This window comes from Salmo trutta, chromosome 7, assembly GCF_901001165.1.
Source record: "Salmo trutta chromosome 7, fSalTru1.1, whole genome shotgun sequence".
In the NCBI taxonomy this organism is placed as follows: Eukaryota; Metazoa; Chordata; class Actinopteri; order Salmoniformes; family Salmonidae; genus Salmo; species Salmo trutta.
This window is the reverse complement of record NC_042963.1, coordinates 5952468-5974884: the sequence shown is the minus strand read 5'-3', so window position 1 is coordinate 5974884 and position 22417 is coordinate 5952468. Positions and strand designations below refer to the sequence as shown.

Genomic DNA, 22417 nt, shown 5'->3' with positions numbered 1-22417 from the left:
GTTTGTGGAAAATCTAAAACCTACCAGCCGTATAGATTGAAGAACTTCAGTTCCCTTTCCCGCATAGCATTAGGACAGATTATTGTCCTGAGCATGCGCCATAAACTGGGGTAATCGCCATAACTGGGAGCCTGGGCACGGGTTTTGGGTCCGCGGTAAGTTGTTTGTTTGTATAAAGCGTTTCATGATATATTGAATGAAAAAAAAATGGCCTTCTGGCAACAACAGTATCGTATTATCTTTTAGACTGAATTAGTTGATTATACCTTTTTTTGACAGGCGCTGGCTCACCAAAAGTGCTAACTAAGACACGCCTATGTTCTGTCTGGGCCCGGTCAAAAAAAAAAGGCTTCAAAATGTATTTTTAGCAGCCGAAACCACGTGCCATTCCATTTGTGTTTTTTTAGAGCCCTGATTATATTTTATTAGATAAGCAATACAGGACTGCTACCTAGCCAGACAACCAACGTTTGATCTTTGCTATTAGCCTTGCCTATGCTAGCTATCTATGAACCTAGCCTATTAAACTCGCCGCTCAACTCAATCGTTGACTAGTGTGGGCGAACTCGCGCTCCAACGTCACATACAGTGAAGTTTAAATCAAAACAACTCATTTCAGCTCCCAGGGAACATCCCGACATTCCGCTCCATTGTTCTGTGTAATTACGGGCTATTTGGGTGCTGAAATCAGTCGTTTTGTGACGTCGGAGCTCTAGTCTGCCCGTAGTCGTCGCTGCTCAACTCGTTCGTAAATCGTTGAGTTTAGCAGAGGAGCTATAAACCGTGAGTTAGCCAGTTTGGTTGGCGAGTTCAGCCAAAAGACCCCGACAAAATTGTTTATGATGACATTCTAACTCAACTAACGTATTGAGCGGACTGTGTGAAGTAGTTTGCTGTCCATTTAGAAGTCAGCGTACGGTCACAGGGAAAGTTAGTTACTAGTAACGTTAGCTAGCTGGTATGACTTGGTAGGTAACTAAAATAAAACACTTTGAACTAGACTTATCTAGCTAATCTCTGAAATGTCAAACGATTGGATATAACATTTTTGTAATTATAGTCCGAGAAGTATGACTATAATGGAGGAGTATTTACTAGGTTCATGTGAATAACTTTGGTATGCAAGCCTCGTATAAAGTTATCGTGCGTGGGGGAGACGAGACACATGACACGCGCTGGTGTCATTGATGTCGCACTTATCAAAACAAGACCAACTAACGTTAAATAGTATGGTCAGGATAGGTATGAACACCATCTGGGTGTAACTGGAAAAATACCCAAAGCATAATACACTATCTACAGTGTTGTTGTTTTTTAGGAGCGCATGTACAGTGTTTTTTTGTGCTGTGAATGTATTGTTGAAGCACTGAATTCCAAAAGATTTTTCCTACAGACACTCTTTGCATACCCTGCATATGTCTGTAGGGTAGGGCAGATCATGGATAATTATGTACGTGCACTCATAATATAATTTGTATACTGCAAATTGACTAAAACTAACCCTGAAAATATATTGTATTTGAAAATAACAATAATTTCATACCTGGGGGGATACTTGGGAATCGACTTCCTAAATTAAACACATTTTGGGCTGAATTCCTGGTTATTTTAGTTTCTTTATTATTATTTTTTTAACAAAACAATACAATAAATAACTTCAAAAATCACCTGTTGACAACCCCTGCTCTACCTGGTCTTTCTTGACCAGATTTATTGAGTTTAGTTTATATCATTGGATTGTCTATACTCATAAGATTGTCTCTTCCACTAGTGCTTGTTGCCAGGTGATTCAGAATGGGGGAAAAGCCAATTTGGGAACAGATAGGATCCAGCTTTGTACAACATTACTACCAGCTCTTTGACACTGACAGGACCCAGCTTGGAGCAATATATGTGAGTCTCAGAATGTGAATCTGTACTAATGAATATTTATCATAGTTTCTCTGTCCTGTTGTCAGCCCCTTGTATTTATGGACCGTTCACGTGCTGTCGGGAGTTATTGGAAGTATCGAGTTAGGAATGGGAAGTTTCACTTGAATAACCCTCCCAAGTGGGCATTACAAATGGGAAACTGAGAAAATGTTGTTACCCAAGTTGCAACTTTTCACCAATAACTTTTCACCTTTCAACCAAAGGATGACAACATCCGTTTTTGACCATTACAAAATTATTAATGTGGATAATGTTGCTAGTTTGACCATATTGTCAATGTTAACCAAGCTAGCTAACTTTATTATTAGCAACATTAGCTATCTTATCAAGCTAGCTAAAAATATTGTTGGTTGAAGAATTGTTCCGACTTTAACAGTTCCAGAACACAATCATGTCGGACTTAGGACTTCCCAGTTCCTATGAGCACATGAATGCCCCATTATTCCACCTTCAACTGTCTATCCTCCACCTCTGCATCTGTAATGACTCATTCAGTAATGATTTTCAACAATTCATTAAATATTTGTTAATGTAAGGTTCAGCTGTTATTCAAATAGAAAAGTAGTGTATCATATCTCCATTCCTGTGAGCGAATGCTCCCTGATAACTCTATCCAAAACGCTAACCAAAGTAAAGATTGTTAAATCAATACATGTATCGTAGTCTTTCCTTATTTCAATGTAACTGTTCAAACCTTTACTTGGTTTATGTCTTTCAGAGACTGATGCTAGATCAAACAAGTTTTGACAAGCATTCATCTGAGGAACTTTTTGGGCCAAAGAAACAGGGTCGGAAGCATCAAGTTAGACTGTGGAGGACATGCAAATATGCATACTACTTGGACACTTACAAGCTGAAGCATAATATATTTCAATAAGATGTGTAATATACAGCATATAGTAACATATTTTAAGCTGCTCAAATAATTGTAATGTCCATTTATCAATCGTGAGAACAAGCAAGTTGTTGTTTGTGCCCTTTTCTTTACATTCTGCTTAGTGAGCATTCTTGATTCAGTGTATTGTTTGTGTGCCCCCTATTGGTAGCAGGGTGATTCTCATGAAACTGCCACATAAACACATCTTTCTCTATTATTCTTCTTGGATCACTAAGAATCGGATCTGTAGGTATCCATTTCATAATTATTGTTTTGTATTTGATCAGATATTATGCATTTTACCCAGGGGTGAAAGTATATTTTATTTCTTCCCGGTATGGTACTTAAGTACCACCATTTTAACCAAGCTAGCTAACTTCAGCAACATACACTACTGTTCAAAAGTTTGGGGTTACTTTGAAATGCCCTTGTTTTTGAAAGAATAGCAAAAAACATTGTCCATTAAAATAACATCAAATTGATCAGAAATACAGCGTAGACATTGTTAATGTTGTAAATTACTATTGTAGCTGGAAACGGCAGATTTTTAATGGAATATCTACATAGGCGTACAGAGGCCCATTTATCAGCAACCATCACTCCCGTGTTCCAATGGCACGTTTTGTTAGCTAATCCAAGTTTATCATTTTAGAAGGCTAATTGATCATTAGAAAACCCTTTTGCAAATATGTTAGCACAGCTGAAAACTGTTCTGATTAAAGAAGCAATAAAACTGGCCTTTAGACTAGTTGAGTATCTGGAGCATCAGCATTTGTGGGTTTGATTACAGGCTCAAAATGACCAGAAACAGAGAACTTTCTTCTGAAACTTGTCAGTCTATTCTTGTTCTAAGAAATTAAGGCTATTCCATGCGAGAAATTGCAAAGAAACTGAAGAGCTGTTTCCAGCTACAATAGTCATTTACAACATTAACAAGGTCTACACTGTATTTCAGATCAATTTGATGTTATTTTAATGGACAAAAAATGTACTTTTCTTTAAAAAACAAGGACATTTCTAAGTGACCTCAAACTTATGAACGGTAGTGTACATATAGAATTCCTATTAATTCAATACGATCTCTGTTAGCCTGGTCATAAAGATTTGTCATTTAACTTTTAAAATGTATTACCTTTTTTTATTGTGGCATGAAAACATCATGACTGGTTGTGTTTATCTGATTTGTCAAACAATTGCTTCAAAGGGCTCCTTTACTAGGCTACCTGCGCACCATCATCCACTCGCAACATATTTCCAGCCTCCAAACAGTGGTGAATGGAAAGAGACCTCTGTTACACAAGACACCAAGAAGTCTAATGACATTTGCCGATTGTCATTAGGCTAGAATTGATGTGTCCACTGCTGTCCGTGCTCGCCTCTTAGTCGGCCACTCTTCTCTGCCTTGGCATAATTTCAGTGTTCTCGTCAAACCACATCGCATTTTGGAACGTAGGCTATACCACCTGTTTTCATTCACAAATATTTCCTGCCTCTGACATGCGGTAATGATAAATAGTGGTGTAATTGTCCCCCAAACAAGTAAAAAAAAAATATATATATATATATATATATATTATTGTAATAGGCTTATGTTTTACTGGTACAGCGTATGCCCAGTATTTATTTTGGACTGTACTGCTTTACTTTCACCTCTGATTTTACCACAAATTTCTCAATTACCAACGCAAAATATAGCTTCCGAAGTTCCAAAAAGTCTTAAACAAATACAATTCTAATATTTTTTAACATTGCTCTCCTAATCAAAAGGCCAGTGTTAAACATTGAAATATGTAATTATAAACAATAATTTTGTGATTTCTCATTACCGCAACACAACCTTTTCTGAATATTGTTTTTTGTCGTAATTGCTTGTGTATGTGTTATTTTTATGTACAGATATTTGGATAAAGAACAAAGGGCACACTATCAGATTAATGCAAAATTACTGAAATGTGTTTTTTAAAATATATTTCCTAAATATTGGTGCATTACAATAATGATAAGGTTTCAGAGATGAGAATGCATGTTTCGGTAATGAGTGTTGCATAGTTTGCCATTGAAAAACTGTACTGAGCTCTATTAGATATTCAGTTACACAATACATCATCAAACAGTGTCATTTGTTAAGCCCAAATGACTCGCATAATACTAACATCCCTGATCTTAATGCAATTGACAAAAATAGGTATTTAGAAAATTGGGGCGGCAGGTAGCCTAGTGGTTAGAGCGTTGGACTAGTAACCAGAAGGTTGCAAGATCGAATCCCCGAGCTGACAAGTAAAAATCTGTCGTTCTGCCCCTGAACAAGGCAGTTCACCCACTGTACCTAGGCCAAAATACCTAGGCTAAATTGAATTTCATCCCATGGACAAATGGAATAACATGATATGCCTGTAAAGCAGGGGAGAAAGTAAGGCGGTACAGCATCCTGGCAAAATAAATTGTGAGGGTACGCAGTACCGGTAAAACATGAGCCTATTACAATATTTAAAACAAAATATCAAGAAAAATAGGCTGCATGTCAGAGGCATCAAATTTGTGAATGAACATAATGCCAAGGCAGAGATGAGTGGTCGACACAGAGACATACGTGCACAGCAGTTGACGCGTAAATTCTGACCTAATGACAAACGCAAATGTCCTGACACTTTTTGGTGTTTTGTGTAACAGATGTCTCTATCCATTCACCACTGTTTGGATGCTGGAAATATGTCAAATACATTTTTATTTATCACACACATGGTTAGCAGATGTTAATGGAAGTGTAGTGAAATGCTTGTGCTTCTAGTTCCGACACTGCAGTAATATCTAACAATTCCCCAACAACTACCTAATACACACAAATCTAAAGGGGTGAATGACAATATCTAAGTATATGGATGAGCCATGGCCGAGCGGCATAGGCAAGGTGCAGTAGATGGTATAAAATACAGTATATACATGTGATATGAGTAATGTGAGATATGTAAACATTATTAAAGTGCCATTATTTAGAGTGGCATTGTTTAAAGTGACTAGTGATCCATTTATTAAAGTGGCCAGTGATTAGGTCTCAATGGAGGCAGCAGCCTCTCTGACTTAGTGATTGCTGTTTAGCAGTTTGATGGCCTTGAGATCGAAGCTGTTTTTCAGTCTCTCGGTCCCAGCTTTAATGCACCTGTACTGACCTCACCTTCTGGATGGTAGCGGGGTGAACAGGTAGTGGTTAGGGTGGTTGATGTGCTTGATGATCCTTTTGGCCTTCCTGTGACATCAGATGCTGTTGGTGTCATGGAGGGCAGGTAGTTTGCCCACGGTGATATGTTGTGCAGACTGCACCACCCTCTGGAGAGCCCTGCGGTTGTGGGCATAGAAGTTGCCATACCAGGCTGTGATACAGCTCGATAGGATGCTCTCGATTGTGCATCTGTAAAAGTTTCAGGGTTTTGGGTGACAAGCCAAATTTCTTCAGCCTCCTGAGGTTGAACAAGCGCTGTTGCGTCTTCTTCACCACACTGTCTGTGTGGATGGACCATTTTAAGTTTGTTTGTGATGTGTACGCCGAGGAACTTAACTTTCCACCTTCTCCACTGCTGTCCCTTCGATGTGAATAGGGGGGTGCTCCCTCTGCTGTTTCCTGAAGTCCACAATCATCTCCTTTGTTTTGTTGACGTTGTTTTCCTGACTCCACACTCCAAGTGCCCTCCCCTCCTCTCTGTAGGCTGTCTCGTCGTTGTTGGTAATCATGCCTACTACTGTTGTGTCGTCTGCAGACTTGATGATTGAGTTGGAGGTGTGCATGGCCACGCAGTCGTGGGTGAACAGGGCGTACAGGAGGGGGCTGAGCACGCACCCTTGTGGGGCCCCAGTGTTGAGGGTGTTGAGTGAAGTGGAGATGTTGTTTCCTACCTTCACCACCTGGGGGCGACCCGTCAGAAAGTCCAGGACCCAATTTGCGCAAGGTGGGGTTGAGACGCAGGGCCTCCAGCTTGATAATGAGTTTGGATGGTACTATGGTGTTGAATGCTGAGCTGTAGTCAATGAACAGCATTCTTACATGGGTATTCCTTTTGTCCAGGTGGGATAGGGCAGTGTGATGGAGATTGCGTCGTCTGTGGACCTGTTGGGGCGGAATGCTAACTGAAGTGGGTGTAGGGTGGAGGTGATTTGATCCTTGACTAGTATCTCAAAGCACTTCATGGTGACAGAAGTGAGTGCTACGGGGCGGTAGTCATTTATTTCAGTTACCTTTGCCTTCTTGGGTACAGGAACAATGATGGCCATCTTGAAGCATGTGGGGACAACAGACTGGGATAGGGAGTGATTGAATATGTCCGTAAAAACACCAGCCAGCTGATCTGCACATGCTCTGAGGACGCGGCTAAGGATGCCGTCTGGGCCAGCAGCCTTGCAAGGGTTAACACGTTTAAATGTTTTATTCACCTCAGCCACGGAGAGGTAGGGTGCAGTCCTTGTTAGCAAGGCCGCGACGATGGCACTGTATTGTCCTCAAAGCGGGCAAAGTAGGTGTTTAGTTTGTCTGGAAGCATGACGTCAGTGTTCGTGACGTGGCTGGTTTTCTTTTTGTAGTACATGATTTCCTGTAGACCCTGCCACATATGTCTCGTGTCTGAGCCATTGAATTGCAACTCCACCTTGTCCCTGTACTGGCATTTTGCTTGTTTTATTGCCTTGCGAGGGAATAACTAGACTCTTTATATTCAGTCATATTCCCAGACTTCTTTCCATGGTTAAATGTGAGTGGGTGAATGTGCGCAGGTGGCCTCGTAAAGGAGCCCTTTGAAGTGATTGTATCAGATGAAAACACCATGAGTGATTGTGTTTATGCCACAATAAAAGGTATACATTTTTAAAAGTTAAATGACAAATCTTTACAACTAGGCCCACAGAGATCCTATTGAATTGATAGGGATTCCTATATGTAATTCTATGATTAGGCCCATTAAAAAAATGTGTGTGCAAGCGCGTGCACCTAAAGCAGGTCCATACCAGGAAGAAATGAATTTAACTTTAACCCCTGCTATAAAATATTGAAATATGTGGGATATGGAGCAAGTGCTAAAACATGTACACATGGGAAAACGGGGGATATCCTCCTTTAAGTGGAGGGGTTGGTCTTCGCTGAAGCACAAACAACAGATTGTGGCTTTAAGTAAATTAAATGCTGTTTTACACCCATATTTCTTGACAACCTTAGTTAAATAATAGATGTTTTACAAAAAAGTCTATACAATAGCTTTAAGCTGTGGTCCTAGTAAATAATACAAGTTACCAGCACAGCGCACCCATTGACTATACATTAGAAATAGCTTATTATCATTACCGAAATGAAGGTTACATTTACATATTTACATTTTAGTCATTTAGCAGACGCTCTTATCCAGAGCGACTTACAGTAGTGAATGCATACACCCTTGTGTATGCATTCACTATTTCATGCATTTTTATTTTATTTTTTTGTACTGGACCCCGTGGGAATCGAACCCACATCCCTGGCGTTGCACACACCATGCTGGCGTTGCAAACACCGTGCTCTACCAACTGAGCCACAGGCCGACCTGCTCTACCAACTGAGCCATGATTTTTCAACGCCGATACCGATTTATCGGCCGATTTTAAAATATTTTTATTTTTTGTAAAAATGACAATTACAACAATACTGAATGAACACTTATTTTAACTTAATATAATACATCAATAAAATCAATTTAGCCTCAAATAAATAATGAAACATGTTCAATTTGGTTTAAATAATGCAAAAACAAAGTGTTGGAGAAAAAAGTAAAAGTGCAATATGTCCCATGTAAGAAAGCTAACGTTTAAGTTCCTTGCTCAGAACATGAGAACATATGAAAGCTGGTGGTTCCTTTTAACATGAGTCTTCAATATTCCCAGGTAAATTTTAGGTTGTGGTTATTATAGGAATTATAGGACTATTTCTCTCTATACGATTTGTATTTCATATACCTTTGACTATTGGATGTTCTTATAGGCACTTTAGTATTGCCAGTGTAACAGTATAGCTTCCGTCCCTCCTCGCTCAAACCAGGAACACATCGACAACAGCCACCCTTGAAGCAGCGTTACCCATGCAGAGCAAGGGAAACAACTACTCCAAGTCTCAGAGCGAGTGACGTTTGAAACACTTTTAGCGCGCACCCGCTAACTAGCTAGCCATTTCACATCGGTTACACCAGCCTAATCTTGGGAGTTGACAGGCTTGAAGTCATAAACAGCGCAATGCATTGCGAAGTGCTGCTGGCAAAACGCACGAAAGTGATGTTTTGAAATGCTTACGAGCCTGCTGGTCCTACCATCGCTCAGTCAGACTGCTCTATCAAATCATAGACTTAATTATAACATAACACACAGAAACACAAGCCTTAGTTTCTGGATTCGACCATATTAATGACCTATCACGTTTATTCTTTCAGTGAAATATGGAACCGTTCCGTATTTTATCTAACAGGTGGCATCCATAAGTCTAAATATTCCTGTTACATCGCACAACCTTCAATGTTATGTCATAATTATGTACAATTCTGGCAAATTAGTTCCCAACGAGCCAGGCGGCCCAAACTGTTGCATATACCCTGACTCTGCGTGCAATGAATGGAAGAGAAGTGACACAATTTCACCTGGTTAATATTGCCTGCTAACCTGGATTTCTTTTAGCTAAATATGCAGGTTTAAAAATATATACTTCTGTGTATTGATTTTTAGAAAGGCATTGATGTTTATGGTTAGGTACAGTCGTGCAACGATTGTGCTTTTTTTCACAAATGCGCTTTTGTTAAATCATCCCCCGTTTGGCGAAGTCGGCTGTCTTTGTTAGGAAGAAATAGTCTTCACAGTTCGCAACGAGCCAGGCGGCCCAAACTGCTGCATATACCCTGACTCTGTTGCAAGAGAAGTGACACATTTTCCCTAGTTAAAAGAAATTCATGTTAGCAGGCAATATTAACTAAATATGCAGGTTTAAAAATATATACATGTGTATTGATTTTAAGAAAGACATTGATGTTTATGGTTAGGTACAAGTTGGAGCAACGACCGTCCTTTTTCGCGAATGCGCACTGCATCGATTATATGCAACGCAGGACAGGCTAGATAAGCTAGTATATCATCAACCATGTGTAGTTAACTAGTGATTATGATTGATTGATTGTTCTTTATAAGATACGTTTAATGCTAGCTAGCAACTTACCTTGGCTTCTTACTGCATTCGCGTAACAGGCAGGCTCCCCGTGGAGTGCAATGTGAAGCAGGTGGTTAGAGCGTTGGACTTGTTAACTGTAAGGTTGCAAGATTGAATCCCCAAGCTGACAAGGTAAAAATCTGTCGTTCTGCCCCTGAACAAGGCAGTTAACCCACCGTTCCTAGGCCGTCATTGAAAATAAGAATGTGTTCTTAACTGACATGCCTAGTTAAAAAATATTTATTAAAAAATAGGCAAATCGGTGGCCAAAAATACAGATTACCGATTGTTATGAAAACTTGAAATCGGCCCCAATTAATCGGCCATTCCGATTAATCGGTCGACCTCTAGTTCTCATTACCGAAACGGACCTAAAAATGTTATGGTAAGGAGAGGCCCTTAGTTCAATTTGCAAGTAATAGGAGACCGCCATTATGAGTCCGCAAACAATAGACCACATCTTCAAAGCCCCTTCATGCCTCCATGTTGGTGAGGTAATGGTTATCTTAAGTTTTTCCCAATTTGAGGTTTTTGGTCATTTTGGTAATGTGAAGGTCAAGTGTCGTAAAGGGTGTGTTTGAGAATAAAATCCTCTTCATAAGTAAAGAAATTAAATAAGCTTGTGCTTGTCTGACTACTCTAGATGATGCATCATCGGTTAATACAACCTTATTAAATAATATTTTTAAGTTTTTACAAAAACTCTTACGGTAATGAGAAAGATGTCCACAGACTGTGTTTTTACCTAATACATATAAAAGTTTAACGTAAACTTCACATGGTATAACATTTTTATAATTTATGGACAAACTACAGCACAATGTTTTATTCAAATAAGTTAGGTTTTTCGCAAGTCAAATTTTATAAAATGACCTGAGATTTTCATCATGAAGCATTTCGGTAATGAGAATTTGGGGTGAAAATTAGCTAAATTCAGACGAAAATGTGATATGTATTTAAAATAATACACTCTGCCATGAACTAGATATCTTAGTCTTCAGAATGATAGTTGACTGTTGCAGATGTATTATGGTGTTTGAAGTCAATTTATTGCTCCCATGGTTAACTGGTTTCATGAGAATCACCCACAATTTACATTTTTAGATGGAAGGAGAACTGCACAAGCTGACTCATTTACATCGTAATGAAAATGTATTACTGGAAGGCTTTTTGTTGCTATCTTATTTGGCCTCAAACAATTTGATTTTCATCAAAGAATAAGATAAGAGCAGCAGAGCCCGTTCTTCTATTCTTCCACATGGCACTTGCCTAAATTATTACATATTCCCTCACACCCTTGAGTATGCGTAGAAAAGTTAGTCATGCTTTTAAAATATTTGGCAGTCGGGACACCTCACATCCTGCTGACAAACTCAATCCTCTGCTTTTCCTTTTAACAGATTGATGCATCATGCCTTACGTGGGAAGGACAGCAATTCCAGGGAAAGGCAGCGATTGTCGAGAAACTTTCTGTGAGTGACATTTTAAAATATTTCACCTGAGCATGACAGAATGGAATACCTCAATACTATGACAGGAGTATACTGATTCAACAGGATATCCAGTAGACATCCTGGTGGAATGTGCTTGTCTCTGATACATCTGTCATGTTTCTTATTTCTTCTTTTCAGACTCTCCCCTTCTTAAAAATTGCTCACAGTATAACAGCACAAGACCACCAGCCCACCCCTGACAGCTGCATAATGAGTATGGTAGTAGGACAACTAAAAGTAAGTATCTTTCATTCTATCACTGTAAAAATCAATATTGCCAGTTTCTTAAACCAACAGCTGAATAGTTTGCATGCTAGACATCCCCACCTGCTTTAAATGAAGAGTATCGGTTCTGTCTGTTTGATCAAACTTCATTGTTAAATGCACAGCTAGGTACATCTGTGTTCAGCTTCACCACAGTTTCAAGCCATTTGTTCACCAAGTTGATAAAAAGCTATGCTGTTATTAATCTGCCTAATCAAATAGAAGAGGCCATGGACCAGGCCTTCCTGTGTTATAAACAATAAGGGTATGTTTGTGTGTGAGGTAGATAAGTACTTCACAAGTCAGGGTTATTGTATATTATTGTATGTGTCTGTCTGTCAGGCAGATGATGACCAGGTCCTGGGCTTTTAGAATACATTTTTGCTGAACAATTACAGCAATGCCTGGGTTTGCACCAATGAATTATTCAGGCTTGCCCAGCACAACCCTTGACCTGTCTGTGGTCTAATGCCCCATCTTCTCCCTCCTTACTTAGTAAGGATCTGTGTTCTGACTGACCATGGTTCAGTTGGGCTTTTACTAATCTCATGCTATAGAGGGATGTATTCATACTGGAGTTTGATTACGAGAGACCATAGTGTGTTCAGGGAGTTAAAAAATATATTTACTCACCAAATAATATTTTTACACTCTGGTTAAAGTGGGGGGAAATGTCCTATAAACTGGGACAACCATGTGGTTTGTTTGTTGAATCTGAACCTAGATCATAGTGAAGGCTGGCTTGTTTGACTGGTAATCATTCAGTATTGACCAATTATCGCAACTAGTCTCAGCCGCAATAATGACATTATATGCTAGCTCTGACCGTCACTGTGGACCTTCAACTTGCAAGCTGCTGATTGTTAGAAGCTTTTTAGAACACAAAAGTGTAATTTGAAGGAGCCAATGCCATCATGATCACTGAGCAGTAAACCTTACAGAGTTATGTAAACCTTGTCTCCACTGACACCTAAAGGGATTACTTGCTTTTTGTCTGTGGCTCTATCTCCATTAGTGCTTGTTCACACCTGCTTGTGCTCTGTTTGACTGGAATAGCCTGATCAGGAATTGGGGTTTGTCACAAGCAGTGTGATTGTATAAATTAGGCTGAGGCTAATTGCAAGACTGACTGTAACCGCCCCGTTCCTCCCACATCCCTTCCCCCTGGAAGCCTCTTCCCCAGAGAAGAAATGTTTATCTCATTCCGCGCATGCGTTTCTTTACCTCTACTTTAACACATTGTTGTGCTCACCCTCCCTTCACATTTCTCACTGTAAATTGTGAATGATAATTCTTCAAATTTTACTGGTGAAACGTCCATGCCAACCATTTTACCTCAAGTCAATTTCATGGTAATATGCATTTACACTGAATAAATATATAAATGCAACAATTTCAAAAATTTTACTGAGTTACCGTTCATATAAGGAAATCAGTCAATTTAAATAAATTCATTAGGACCCTAATCTATGGATTTCACATGACTGGGGATACAGATATGCATCTGTTGGTCACAGATACCTAAAAAAGTAAGGTTGCGGAACAGAAAACCAGTCAGTTTCTAGTGTGACTACTATTTGCCTCTTGCAGCGCGACACATCTCCTATGCATAGAGTTGATCAGGCTGTTGATTGTGGCCTGTAGAATGTTGTCCCACTCCTCTTCAATGGCTGTGTGAAGTTACTGGATATTGGCGGGAACTGGAACACACTGTCACACACATCAATCCAGAGCATCCCAAACATGCTCAATGGGTGACATGTCTGGTGATTATGCAGGCCATGGAAGAACTGGGACATTTTCAGTTTGCAGGAATTCTGTACGGATCCTTGTGACATGGGGCCGTGCATTGTCATGCTGAAACATGAGGTGATGCGCGCAAGTAGCCATTGAAGGTGAGCAATTGCCCACTGAAGTCGGTTACGACGCTGAACTGCAGTCAGGTCAAGACCCTGGTGAGGATGACGAGCATGCAGATAAGCTTCCCTGAGATGGTTTCTGACAGTTTGTGCAAAAAGTATTTGGTTGTGCAAACCCACAGTTTCATCAGCTGTCCGGGTGGCTGGTCTCAGACGATCCCGTAGGCGAAGAAGCCAGATGTGGATGTCCTGGGCTGGCGTGGTTACACGTGGTCTGCGGTTGTGAGGCCGGTTGGACGTAAACTGCGTTGGAGGCGACTTATGGTAGAGAAATGAACATTCAATTCTCTGGCAACATCTCTGGTGGACATTGCTGCAGTCAGCATGCCATTTGCACACTCCTTCAAAACAAATTTGTGCACAAACTGTGAGAGAGAGAAGCTTTTTGTACATATGGAACATTTCTGGGATCTTTCTTTTAGCTCATATAACACTTTTTACATGTTGCGTTTATATTTTTGTTCAGTATAGATCTTTAATTATGTACAGTGTTTTAAATGATGTACAATGATAATTTATTTGCAGATTGTGTTAAGAAATCAAAGCACATATTTTGCCTATGGCGCATGCTATTGTGTTTTGGCCGCATGAGAGAGAAATGCGACCATTCGCACAATCATCCAGAAATCCATAACAAATTAGGTGGTGTTTTTTGTCTCACAGTAACGTTATACAATGCTATTATATTCTGTTCTGTTATGTAGAATACAATCATTATGTGCTCTTGCAAACATTTATTCAGGTTTGATCTAACATGATTAAACAAGCACCATTCTCCATCATAACTGAAATTCGCCAGAGTAGCCTGTTCTCCGGGCAGCCGAACGAGTACAGACTGTGTGTAAAGTAGAGAATCTCACACATGTGCAGAAGCTTCGGTTGTTTAGCAAATCGGGAAGAGGCATCCAGAGAATTTAGCAACGCGGCCACTCCGGATAAGTTAATGGATAGTAGAGTAACGGGAATGTGTTTGTTGTGTGCAAGCAGCTTGTGTTGCTTCGACCCAGCCAAAATCAACCCTTGTCAGAGATGCACCCAACTGTGGATTGGATTCACAGCCATAGAACTGTGACTTGACTAAGCTCTGTCTTTGTGTTACAGGCCGATGAGGACCCCATCATGGGATTTCATCAGAGTTTCATCCTGAAAAACATTAATGATGCTTGGGTATGCACCAATGACATGTTCCGGCTCGCGCTGCACAATTTCGGCTAAGGACACCAGAGGTGTGCAGGAGGGATATGAGGGAAGGCTGACGACACCTAAATGCCCAACCTTCCCTCTGTATCTTTCATACCTGTTAGTGAAATTACACCGGATTCCAGATGTCAAACACAGAGACCTACAGGCACATAGGCTACATGCCTCCAACTGAATTGAGATGTGTTCCTTTGCTGAGAGCTCACAGAACCATCAGTCTCGTTCGCTACGCCAGTGTTTCCTAACTCCAGTACTCGAGTACCCCCAACATTACATATTTTTGTTGTTGCCCCGGACAAGCACACCTGATTTTACTTGTCAACTAATCATCATGCCCTTGATAAGTTGAATTAGGTGTTTTTGTCTGGGCCTACAACTAAAATGTGTGCTGTTGGGGGTTTGTGAGGACCGGAGTTGGGAAACAATGTCCTACGCTGACCTGCATGATGCTGGGGAGCTTGAATATCTGAAGATGCCAGAAAAGGAAAAAAATATATACCAACGTACCTGCACCATTTTCTCTTCCATTTTAGTTTTATGTTCGGACTCAACATTTCTTAGATCTTGTTGTTTTCTCTTACTCACCTTTGTGTTGTGGCTTGCCTTGGTGTATACAACTATATTTAGCTTATTTTGTTAAGTTTATATTAACATTCATTGTCATATCAGGTTGCTACAGCGATCCAAAGAATCATAGAAAATATGGTCAATAAGACACCCTCCCCTCAGACCAGCAAGTTTTCCATTTCCTGCTCACTGCTCTCTGTGACAATGAATACTAAAGCCACGATACACAATAAAAGTTGACTTTTTCTTAATGATTTCAGTTCATTGTACCTCTGCCTTTCTCTCCTTACACCTACCTCCTCACTCTTATTTTAATTGTCTTGGCATTTTATGGACAACCATTTAGGTTCTAGTCAGTAGTTCTATAGCACAGTGTTTTATATGATCTGCTCTATCACTGATTTTCTCAAGCAAGATGCAGACAAAATGTAACCTGTCTCCAACCCTTCATCCACAAGAGAATTTAACAAGTGACATCAATAAGGAATCATAGCTTTTACCTGGTCAGTCTGTCATGGAAAGAGCAGGTGTTCCTATCAGTGTAAATGGACATAAGGTTCCGAATTTCTTTCTCCTAAACTGTCTTTTTTTGGACAATACCGCATAAATAGCCAATAATGAATTGAAGGATGCTCTTGACAATTGGGAGCACTTTGCCATCAGAGTACTTTTGGAGAAGCTTTGCAGGAGGGGGAACAGGCGTACATCAAATTATGCCTTTTATTTTGGTATTTTTTTTACAGCAATTATGGTTGTATACTCTGCCCTCCATATGTATTTGGACAGTGAAGCCTATATTACCAGTCAAAAGTTTGGACACCTACTCATTCAAGGATTTTTCTTTATTTTTACTATTTTCTACATTGTAGAACTATGAAATAACATGAATCATGTAGTAACCAAAAAAGTGTTAAACAAATCCAATTTTTTATTTGAGATTCTTCAAAGTAGCCACCCTTTGCCTTGATGACAGCTTTGCACACATTCTCTCAGCCAGTTTTGCCTGGAATGCTTTTCCAACAGTCTTGAAGGAGTTCCCACATATGCTGAGCACTTGTTGGCTGCTTTTCCTTCACTCTGTTGTTCAACTCATCCCAAACCATCTCAATTGGGTTGAGGTCAGGTGGTTGTGGAGGCCAGGTCATCTGATGCAGCACCATCACTCTCCTTGGTCAAATAGCCCTTACACAGCCTGGAGGTGTGTTGGGTCATTGTCCTGTTAAAAAACAAATGATAGTCCCACTAAGTGCAAACCAGATGGGATGGTGTACCGCTGCAGAATTCTGTGATAGCCATGCTGGTTAAGTGTGCCTTGAATTCTAAATAAATCACAGACAGTGTCACCAGCAAAGCACCATCACACCACCACCTCCGTGCTTCATGGTGGGAACCACACATGCGGAGATCATCCGTTCACCTACTCTGCTTCTCACAAAGACATGGTGGTTGCAACCAAAAATCTCAAATTTGGACTCATCAGACCAAAGAACAGACTTCCACCGGTCTAATGTCCATTGCTCGTGTTTGTTGGCCCAAGCAAGTCTCTTCTTCTTATTGGTGTAGTGGTTTCTTTGCAGCAATTCAATTATAAAGGCCGGATTTACACAGTCTCCTCTGAACAGTTGATGTTGATGTGTCTGGTACTTGAACTCTGTGAAGCATTTATTTGGGCTGCAATCTGAGGTGAAGTTAACTCTAATGAACTTATCATCTGCAGCAGAGGTAACTGGGTCTTCCTTTGCTGTGGCGGTCCTCATGAGAGCCAGTTTCATCATAGTGCTTGATGGTTTTTGCGACTGCACTTGAAGAAACTCGCAAAGTAATTGAAATGTTCTTGATTGACTGACCATAATTATACTGTGTGTGTGTATATGTGTGTGTGTGTGTGTGTGTGTGTGTGTGTGTGTGTGTGTGTGTATATGTATGTGTGTATATATATATGTATGTATGTATGTATGTATGTGTGTGTATATATATATGTATGTATGTATGTATGTATGTATGTATGTATATAGATATAGATATATAGATATAGTACCAATCAAAAGTTTGTACATCTACTCATTACAGGGTGTTTCTTTATTTGTACTTTTTTCTACATTATAGAATAATAGTGAAGACATCAAAACTATGAAATATCACATATGGAATCATGTAGTAACCAAAAAAGTGTTAAACAAATCAAAATATTTTATATTTGACATTCTTCAAATTAGCCAACCTTTGCCTTAATGACAACTTTGCACACACTTGGCATTCTCTCAACCAGCTTCATGAGGTAGTCACCTGGAATGTTAAAAGTTAATTTGTGGAATTTCTTTCGGTAATGAGTTTGAGCCAATCAGTTGTGTTGTGACAAGGTAGGGGTGGTATACAGAAGACAGCCCTATTTGGTAAAAGTCCAATTTATGGGAAGAACAGCTCAAATAAGCAAAGAGAAACATTGGCTTCCCCAATCACTCAACCTCAACCCAATTGAGACGGTTTGGGGTGAGTTGGACCGCAAAGTGAAGGAAAAGCAGCCCCACACCATCACACGTCCTCCTTCATGCTTCACGGTGGGAATCACATGTGAAGATAATCCGTTCACCTACGCTGTCTCTCTCTGTATCTCAGAATATGTGGGAACACCTTCAAGACTGTTTAAAAAGCAATCCAGGTGAAGTAGGTTGAGAGAATGCAACGATTGTTAAAAGCTGTCATCAAGGTGAAGTGTGGCTACTTTGAAGAACCTCAAATGTAAAATGTATTTTGATTTGTTTACTACATGATTCCATGTGTTATTTCATACTTTTGATATCTTCACTATTATTCTACAATGTAGAAAATGGTAAAAAAAATAATAAAGAAAATCCCTTGAATGAGTTGGTGTGTCCAAACTTTTGACTGGTCCTGTGTGTGTATATATGAACTCAAACACAAAAAAAGAAACATCCCTTTTTCCGGACCATGTCTTTCAAAGATAATTCATAAAAATCCAAGTAATTTCACAGATCTTCATTGTAAAGGGTTTAAACACTGTTTCCCGTGCTTGTTCAATGAACCATAAACAATTAATGTACATGCACCTGTGGAATGGTCATTAAGACACTAACAGCTTTCAGACGGTAAGCTGTTAAGGTCACAGTTATGAAAACTTAGGACACTAAAGAGACCTTTCTACTGACTCTGAAAAACACCAAAAGAAAGTTGCCCAGGGTCCCTGCTCATCTGCGTGAATGTGCCTTAGGCATGCTGCAAGGAGGCATGAGGACTGCAGATGTGGCCAGGGCAATAAATTGCAATGTCCGTACTGTGAGACGCCTAAGACAGTGCTACAGGGAGACAGGACGGACAGCTGACCGTCCTCGCAGTGGCAGACCACGTGTAACAACACCTACACAGGATCGGTACATCCGAACATCACACCTGCGGGACAGGTACAGGATGGCAACAAGAACTGCCCGAGTTACACCAGGAACCCACAATCCCTCCATCAGTGCTCAGACTGTCCGCAATAGGCTGAGAGAAGCTGGACTGAGGGCTTGTAGGCCTGTTGTAAGGCAGGTCCTCACCAGACATCAACGGCAACAACGTCGCCTATGGGCACAAACCCACCATCGCTGGACCAGACAGGACTGGCAAAAAGTGCTTTTCACTGATGAGTCGCGGTTTTGTCTCACCAGGGGGGATGGTCGGATTCGCGATTATCGTCGAAGGAATGAGCATTACACCGAGGCCTGTACTCTGGAGCGGTATCGATTTGGATGTGGAGGGTCCGTCATGGTCTGGGGCGGTGTGTCACATCATCATCGGACTGAGCTTGTTGTCATTGCAGGCAATCTCAACGCTGTGCGTTACAGGGAAGACATCCTCCTCCCTCATGTGGTACCCTTCCTGCCTGCTCATCTTGACATGACCCTCCAGCATGACAATGCCACCAGCCATACTGCTCGTTCTGTGCGTGATTTCCTGCAAGACAGGAATGTCAGTGTCCTGCCATGGCCAGCGAAGAGCCTGGATCTCAATCCCATTGAGCACGTCTGGGACCTGTTGCATCGGAGGGTGAGGGCTAGGGCCATACCCCCCAGAAATGTCCGGGAACTTGCAGGTGCCTTGGTGGAAGAGTGAGGTAACATCTCACAGCAAGAACTGGCAAATCTGGTGCTGTCCATGAGGAGGTGATGCACTGCAGTACTTAATGCAGCTGGTGGCCACACCAGATACTGACTTACTTTTGATTTTGACCCCCCCTTTGTTCAAGGACACATTATTCCATTTCTGTTAATCACATGTCTGTGGAACATGTTCAGTTTATGTCTCAGTTGTTGAATCTTGTTATGTTCATACAAACATTTACAAATGTTAAGTTTGCTGAAAATAAATGCAGTTGACCGTGAGAGGACGTTTCTTTTTTTGCTGAGTATATACTCCAGCATTTTAGATTTGAAATAGAATGTTTCATATTAGGCGACAGTACAGAATGTCAGCTTTTATTTGAAGATATTGTCATATATGCTGTATCTGTTTTACCATTTAGAAATTAAAACATTATATGTATATAGTCCCAACATTTGAAGAAGTCAAGTATTTGGACAAATTAACTTATATTAAAGTTGTCAAAAGATTAGTATTTTGTCCCATATTCCTTGCACGCAATCACTAAATCAAGAGTGTGACTACAGACTTGTTGGATGCATTTTGAATGGTGAATAATGTCTTGTGCCATTTTGGAGTCCCTTTTATAGTAAGTAAGAATGGAAGATGTTTCTGAACACTTCTACATTCATGTAGATGCTACCATGATTATGGATAATCCTCAATGAATCATGAATAATGATGAGTGATAAGGTTACAGAGGCACAAAAGTCATACCCCCAAAAAAATGCTTACTCCCTTGTTATTGGTAATGGTGAGAGTTTAGCATGTTTTGATGTAGCCTCTGAACGGCATCTCGCTCATCATTGTCCCACGATTCACGCATGTTTTTTCTTAAACATGGTATTATCAGGATTAATTTAAAGTTTTCAGAAACATCTTATTTACCCACTTAGAAGGAAAATTACTCCAGTTATCATTCACCATTCAGTTGGGCAAAACATAACACAACCAAAACAAACTGTAAATGCATCCAAAGAGTTCGTAGAGTCATAAGCTTGATGTAGTCATTGAGTGTAAGAAATATGGGACCAAATACTAAACTTTTGACTATTTTAATACTGTATAAGTGAATTTGTCAAAATACTTTACATGTGGGTGACTAGATACATAAAGTCCTTTAATTTAAAACTGTAAAACAGATATGAATGAAAATGCCCTCAAATAAAAGGTGACATTCTGTACTGTCTCCTCATATGAAACATTTGATCTCAAATCCTAGATGGAGTATAGAGACAATTGTTGTTATTTTAGCTTCAAATACACCAACTACTTTGCAGACAGAGTTCAGTGTGTCAAATCGGAGGGCATGTTGTCCGGACCTCTGGCAGTCTCTATGGGGGTACCACAGGGTTCAATTCTCGGGCCGACTCTTTTCTCTGTATATATCAATGATGTCGCTCTTGCTGCGGGCGATTCCCTGATCCACCTCTACGCAGACGACACCATTCTGTATACTTCTGGCCCATCCTTGGACACTGTGCTAACTAACCTCCAAACGAGCTTCAATGCCATACAACACTCCTTCCGTGGCCTCCAACTGCTCTTAAACACTAGTAAAACCAAATGCGTGTTTTTCAACCGTTCGCTGCCCGCACCCGCCCGCCCGACTAGCATCACCACCCTGGACGGTTCCGACCTAGAATATGTGGACCACTACAAGTACCTAGGTGTCTGGTTAGACTGTAAACTCTCCTTCCAGACTCATATTAAACATCTCCAATCCAAAATCAAATCTAGAATCGGCTTTCTATTTCGCAACAAAGCCTCCTTCACTCACGCCGCCAAACGTACCCTAGTAAAACTGACTATCCTACCGATCCTCGACTTCGGCGATGTTATCTACAAAATAGCTTCCAATATATATAATAGCTTCCAAATACTCTACTCAGCAAACTGGATGCAGTCTATCACAGTGCCATCCGTTTTGTTACCAAAGCCCCTTATACCACCCACCACTGCGACCTGTATGCTCTAGTCGGCTGGCCCTCACTACATATTCGTCGCCAGACCCACTGGCTCCAGGTCATCTATAAGACTATGCTAGGTAAAGCTCCACCTTATCTCAGTTCACTGGTCACGATAACAACACTCACCCGTAGCACACGTTCCAGCAGGTATATCTCACTGATCATCCCCAAAGCCAACACCTCATTTGGCCGCCTTTCATTCCAGTTCTCTGCTGCCAGTGACTGGAACGAATTGCAAAAAAATCGCTGAAGTTGGAGACTTTTATTTCCCTCTCTAACTTTAAACATCAGCTATCTGAGCAGCTAACCGATCGCTGCAGCTGTACATAGTCCATCTGTACATTGCCCACCCAATCTACCTACCTCATCCACTTACTGTTTTTATTTTATTTACTTTTCTGCTCTTTTTGCACACCAGTATCTCTACATGCTCATCTTCATATGCTCATTTATCACTCCAGTGTTAATCTGCTAAATTGTAATTATTTGCTCCTATGGCCTATTTATTGGCTACCTCCTCATGCCTTTTGCACACACTGTATATAGACTTTATTTTTTTCTATTGTATCATTGACTTGTTTATTGTGTTATTGGCTTGTTTGTTTATTCCATGTGTAACGTTGTCTGTGTCACACAGCTTTGCTTTATCTTGGCCAGATCGCAGTTGTAAATGAGAACTTGTTCTCAACTTGCCTACCTGGTTAAATAAAGGTGAAATAAAAATAAATAAACACATGGAGGGGAGTGTAAGCTATACTGCAGTCTCGTTGCCAGAAGGGACAGTGTAAGTACTGCGCCTTTTAATTACATACATTGTTTTGGAAAACAGAAACAGTTCTTGCTTGTTGTGTGACAAGGAA

The 22417-nt window shown here is 40.4% G+C and overlaps 1 protein-coding gene across 2 annotated transcripts; it reads left to right on the top strand.

Moving 5' to 3' along the window:
• The first annotated feature begins 50 nt into the window (after positions 1-50).
• Positions 51-15709, top strand: LOC115196798 (nuclear transport factor 2). 2 transcript variants are annotated; one of them, XM_029757714.1, is made up of 5 exons: positions 51-155; positions 1772-1893; positions 11408-11479; positions 11639-11737; positions 14785-15709. In XM_029757714.1, the coding sequence occupies exons 2-5, from the start codon at positions 1795-1797 to the stop codon at positions 14896-14898; spliced, it is 384 nt and encodes a 127-aa protein (XP_029613574.1). In that variant the 5' UTR covers positions 51-155; positions 1772-1794; the 3' UTR covers positions 14899-15709. The 2 variants fall into 2 exon arrangements, with proteins under 2 accessions (XP_029613574.1, XP_029613575.1); XM_029757715.1 differs by lacking the exon at positions 51-155 and adding an exon at positions 659-783.
• Positions 15710-22417: the final 6708 nt, after the last annotated feature.

Coding starts and splice junctions, on each gene's coding strand:
- LOC115196798 (XM_029757714.1), top strand. CDS start 1,795: ATGGGGGAAAAGCCAATTTGGGAACAGATAGGATCCAGCTTTGTACAA. Junction 1,894..11,407: donor CCCAGCTTGGAGCAATATAT/GTGAGTCTCAGA, acceptor TCCTTTTAACAG/ATTGATGCATCATGCCTTAC. Junction 11,738..14,784: donor TGGTAGTAGGACAACTAAAA/GTAAGTATCTTT, acceptor TTTGTGTTACAG/GCCGATGAGGACCCCATCAT.